Below are 6,000 nucleotides of genomic sequence, written 5' to 3' on the forward strand. Positions count from 1 at the left end.
ATTGTCCCCTCGTTAAAAAAAAAAATAAATAAATAATAATAAAAAAAAAGTTTAGCCTTTTTTTCTTATCACCGATATTACACAGTACTTGAACTATAGCTTACTTGTGTCCAAATAACTTGTAATCCCACCGTAATCTAACCCACATCTCGTCTAACAAAGGGAAGAACACTAACAAATATACTCTCATAGAATTTAGTTTTGAACTATATGGCAATTTACATTGGAAAACAAAGACTCTAGTAAATTATCCAAAATTATTCAGTTCTGTCTCTCCTGAATTACAACTAACCATAAAATTTTTATGCGCGACTAAACCGACACCTATTTGAATTACCTCATTAATAAGTTGTTTCTACAGTTCTTGAAACAAAATGAAAACAGGTGAGTTTCGTTTCACAGTGTGAAACTACGGCAGACTTTCAAATTAAGGCAACTTCAATTGAGGAATACTTAGGCAATTAAGGAATACTTCAACTTCAAATAGTACATCTATAACTATCGGTTGCAGTAGATTAACAAGATCAAAGATAGAATATGCTCCTCGGATGCTGAATCCATAACTCGCTATGCCTTACCGTTTTTGTTCTAGGTGATAAATGTTGAAACGGGTAATGGTTAATTTTAATCACTTCTGCATTCAATAATTCAATAGTGGGTTGAGAGAGGAGAGAAACCCTACTCTTTCGAAAATGAATCGATTGCAAAAAACTGCATTTTGATATATCTTATCGTTTTTGTTACACGAAGATCAATATTGAAACCGGATGTAGTAGTAATTACATCCACTTCCGGTTTGGTAGTGTGTTGCGGGTTGTGACGGTATATTTCCTTGACATCCTGAATCAATTGTAGAAAACTACTTATCGGTATCTATTACCATTTTTGTTCTATGGCGGTAAGTGTTGAAATCGGCTTCCGGTTTGAATAGAGGGTTACTCGTAATGGAGAAGGCAGAACTTATTCTTAGAACGCCGAATCAATTGTAAAAAGTGCATCTCGACATCTCTTACCGTTTTTGCTCTATGGAAATCAGTACCGAAATCGGAAGTAGTAGTAAATTTCAACCACTTCCGGTTTTGGTATACTGTTGCAGGTTGTGACGGTATGTTCTCTTGAAAGCCTGAATCGTTTGCAGAAAACAGATTGCCGCTACTTAATACCATTTTGTTCTATGAAGGTAAATGTTGAAACAGGAAATGATTTATTTTAACCACTTTTCTTTCGAACAGGGCGTTAGGAACCTATTCTTGGGACGCTGAATCAATTTCAAGAAACCGCTTCTCGCTATTTGTTATAATTTTCGTTCTATGGCGATAAAAGTTAAAACAGGAAATGGATAATTTGAACAACTTACGGTTTGAATAAAGGGTTAATGGAGAAGCTGGAACCTATTCTTGGAACGCTGAATCGAATGAAAAAAAAAAAAAAAAAATCTCAATATCTCTTACCGTTTCTGTTGTGACACCTGTCAACAGACGGACGGACAAAGCTGTTCTATAATACTTCCGACTCTTATGCATAACATAGTTTGGAAGTCTAAAATTACTAACTGTCTTATATTTAATCAACTTTGCTTTTTCGATGGGGAACGGGAACATTAAAATGAAGATAAAAGAAGCGATAAAATATGTTGACTATTTTGGAATTTAACATCCACTTTTGGCATTGGAGGATATATGAGATTTAGACCTACTAGCTTAATATTGAAACTGAACTATATAAAGTCCCACTGGAAATCGGACCCAAATTTCACACACCACATGCGAGAACGCAATTTAGTTACAAGGGATAAGAAAAAATCACGAACTGCCAAATGAAACATTATAACTAAAATATATTTCAGCATGTATATCAGCACAAATTGCATGTTATAGTACCCATGACCGATTTACCCATTGATGCTGGATTCCTTTACAAATAGCTATCAAATGGTTGGCTAGTTGGGGTTTGGCTAGTTGATAAATTGGTGATATATCAGACCAAGAAGACTACAGGAGTGGAAAAGGTAGCTGTGAACCGCAAAGATTTTCACATTCATTTACATTTATAATTTTGTTCATTGTTTTCCAATTAAATAAAAGAGAAAATAATCAATTTGGACATTCTGTAAACGAAATGTTGATGTCTTCTCCTCATCAAAACAAGACACTCACCATTCTTGAATCTCTTGCTTTCTCCGCTTTAGCAGCACAAGCATCATAATCAAGAAGTTTGTCGTTTCTTTTCTGAATAAGTCTTTCTGGACCCTGAAACATCTCCAATAGAGAGCTCAATGGTTTCAACACTCTACGATCAACGAAGTTTTTCTAAAACAAAGAAATAATAATAATAAAAGACAATGAATGCAAGAATATCAGCATGGTATTGTTATAAGGAACAGAGATTATATAAGACGAAGATGAAATTATACTTTCATTTCTGACTGTATTTTAGTATAAAGCCATCAAATAAATATCTCCAACTCCAGGTGGAATCTAAAAGATATTTATAACCCAACGCACTCTATCATATTTATATTGAACTCAAGATTGAATGCAGTCAATATCATCAAAACATTAACGCACATGAAGAAAATTAATAAAACAAGAGTTAATTTTCTTAAGTGAGATTCGGAAGACACAAGTAATTTCTCATTACTGTTAGTAGTCGGAATTTTAAAAGCAGTAAATCTAGCTCAAAATTAGGAAGTACAGTGAAATCTAAGTTGGCCACCTTAAGCCCATTAGCAAAATGTCCAATTTATAGAAGTGGCCAACATGAGAAGTAACAATAGCACATGCTGTATCTGCATGATTTTACAAGACTGGCCGAATTAAGCACGTGGCTATGTTAAAAATAGCCAACTTATCAGGTTTCAATTTTCCGCGAATAAACACAATTTATTTTTCGTGTTATTGGTACTTTTCGAATGATTACTGCGCGTGGTTTCAGATTAGATTCCTTGTAGAGGCACAACGCTTTCCGGTGACCAAGCTCTTAGCACTGAGAAGTAGTTATCAAGTTATATGCAGTGCAGGGTAATCACCTCCCGTGTAGAAAGCCAGAAATAATGCCAATACGTCGTACAGTCCAACTAAAAGCTGTACGACCGACCATAAACATTTATCTGGTATAACGCCAGGATGTTTCCTAGTACTACATGTACGAAATCATTCACGAATTATGCATTGCACTTACATTAACTTTTTATCAAACTTGCCTTACAAATCTGCTGTAAGTTTGATACATCTAGGGCAATTTTTAAACTCTTCTTGAGTTCGTCAACTGAATGATTAAAAATGCAAGTTATTAAAAGCCTTTTTTTTAAGTTCATAAGTACGATAAGAGAGAAGTATTGCCACTGCCCCAAAAGAATCAATAGTTCTTTCTATACCAGTTGTGTTGCTAATCAAAAAGATCATCAACAGTTGCTTCGTCAGCATTTCCAGGTTAAAAATTATCAAATTTATTTGATTGAACTTTGAAGCCTCTTTTCGGCACTGACGCTATGTAAGAAAGAAAAATCATCTTAAGTATGAAATAATAAGGAACTTAATGCTGCAGATTTATCTCCTTAAAATTAAAAATGATATAGTTGTTTTGAACTGGGAAAGAGAAAAAATATATATTAACAACAGGGCAGAATGTAAAAGAAAAGTTTCATTATGATTTAATGTCCTGCACGTTGTATGGTATAATAAGCACTGATTTTATTTAGACTCATATGCTCATGGAAAGTTACATCACCTTGTTAACAATATTATCGCAGAATTTTACTTCATTACATGCAAGTGAACACAGAAAACGAACTTACAAAATCAATCCAAAATTGAGTAACAAGTAGACGCTGAGTTGTGCGAAATTCATCCACTTCTGTTTGAGAGTTCCGCTCTTGAAAATAATCAGCTATGGCTTCTGCGATATTAAACTGAGCATCTACAACTTCATGCAACGTTGAACAAAATACTTCTACATTTTTCAGGAAGCTTCTCACGCTTTTCTCAACAGTGCGGAACATCCTCTCATGTTCGTCGAAAACAGCATCTTTTGTCTGTAAAGTTAATAAATAAAGCAGTATAATAAAACACTAATATCTTCTTAATTTCCATTGCCTAGATAATAATTTAACATGCGATAAAATATCAAAGACATGCACTCATGGAAAGATGATCGCAACTTTAAGTGATAATAATCTTTAAAAGTTGCAAACACTTCTTGCAAATCGTGTAGATCAGAAGCCTATTTCTCAAAACTATTAGTCTTGTAATAATGCTTTTACAAGACGTAAAATGTCATGAATTAATTTGATTTGATTTTGAGTTTAGCGTCTCATTCAGCAGCGAGGCTATATACGACGCGGACATACAGCTTACCGTAGGATCCGAACCACATGACTACCGCCAGGAGTCGAACCCGGGACTCCAACGCAAAGGCGCGTACGCTAATCGCTTCGACACATGAGGTAAAATATCAAGAAGTAGAAATACTAGAATAATAGTAGAAGTTATATCTAAATCCTAATGCTGATACGTCTAATTTGTCTATGATTTTAAGGTATATACTTTCGGTTTGAAACAGGGTTAACGGATGAGATGGGGCCTATTTTTGGAACACTGAATCGATTATATATATAAAAAAAGCACCGCTTGTCAGCATCTTACGTTTCTGCTCTGATACCTGTCAACAGACGGACATAGCCGTTCCATAAGATATCCAACATTTATGTATAGCATAATTTGGAAGTTTAAAAAAGGAATATTGAAATTTTACTTCACCTTAAATATATGTAAGTGATTTAAATAACAAATGTCTTTAAAAAAACTTATCTTTAAAAAAAATCGCGATTTTATCCAATCCTGCAACCATGTAAAAAGATAGTGGTAAGAACTGAAATCTGGTCTAAAAGAAGGGTGTCTCCTATACTATGATCTTTAACGGAAGTATAGTTGGAAGAGTACAAGAACAGGATGAAAAAAATGTTTGCAGTATATTCGGAACAGGGGTGGCGCGATTTTGAAGAAAGAGAGAGGGAGAAAAAAAAATAAAACTGGTACAAAAACCACTGAATGCACAAAAGAAGCCAAAGCCAAGGGGGAAAATAGGTCATTTAAAGAAACAAACAACAACAGGGCAAACAAATGCATTATAACGGAAATCTTGAAGATAGCAGAAACTTTTTCAGATACTTTAGTTTTGAAGTGACGGCTGATGGCCGAATGCGATAAGAAAATCACTAGGAGACTACACATAATATTCTATGCTGAGAAAGCATAGATAATTTCGAAAAGAAAATGGACCAAAATCTAAGCAACAGATATCAGATTTCTAAAAGGAATTCTTAGAGAGAGAAAGAACATCAAATAAGAAACGAAATTATCAAAATACACACAACAGAAAAAGTGTCCACAAAAATGTAGAGAAAAATAGACTAGATTGGTGCGGACATGGAGAAAGACTGCAAAAATAACCTACACAAAAAGTTCCCACACATGAAAAATGGCAGAAAAACTAAAAACCTGTTTATAGAAGTCTGATACTCACCAGAGCTGACAAGATACTGCAATCAGGAATTTATGAGGGTGATGGTTTATACACTGTTTTGAATAACATTGAATTCAAAATCTGTAAACATTACCCCCCCAAAAAAATTGGTGTCAAGTTTTAAAATTTGCAGGTATAAAACTATCTGGTTATAAAACAATCACTTTAGTTATGACTAGCCACTTACCACTGACCCTAAGCCGAGAGAGGAAGACAGTCGTGCACTAAACCTTGTCGACTTCTTTGCCATTGAATGAAGAGATATCTTGGACATTTTACTTGACAGGGTGTTGTCATCTTCTTCTAAGTATTTTGTTACTGAAACATGGTAAATACACAGTCATTTAACTTTTCACTAGCAACAACTGACGCCACTGTTTACATAATTTAGGCTACCATTGTGCTGCCAATAATACAATTACTTTGTACACTTGTATAAAAAAAATAAGTAATCTACTATCTGTAGCAAATTATAGG

General features: G+C 34.3%; 1 protein-coding gene across 1 annotated transcript in view; it reads right to left on the reverse strand.

Annotated features, from left to right (window-relative positions):
* Positions 1 to 6,000, reverse strand: part of LOC145688041 (dynamin-binding protein-like) — a 108,874-nt gene that overhangs the window by 17,023 nt on the left and 85,851 nt on the right. Inside the window, exons 15-17 of the mRNA XM_081761739.1 lie at positions 5,711 to 5,841; positions 3,797 to 4,033; positions 2,157 to 2,309 (exon numbers count right to left, since the gene is read on the reverse strand). Of these exons, the coding sequence (XP_081617865.1) occupies positions 2,157 to 2,309; positions 3,797 to 4,033; positions 5,711 to 5,841 (521 nt within the window). The remainder of the gene's footprint in view (positions 1 to 2,156; positions 2,310 to 3,796; positions 4,034 to 5,710; positions 5,842 to 6,000) is intronic.

The sequence above is a fragment of the Thermobia domestica genome, chromosome 6 (assembly GCF_964235325.1).
Source record: "Thermobia domestica chromosome 6, izTheDome1.hap1.1, whole genome shotgun sequence".
Lineage (NCBI taxonomy): Eukaryota > Metazoa > Arthropoda > Insecta > Zygentoma > Lepismatidae > Thermobia > Thermobia domestica.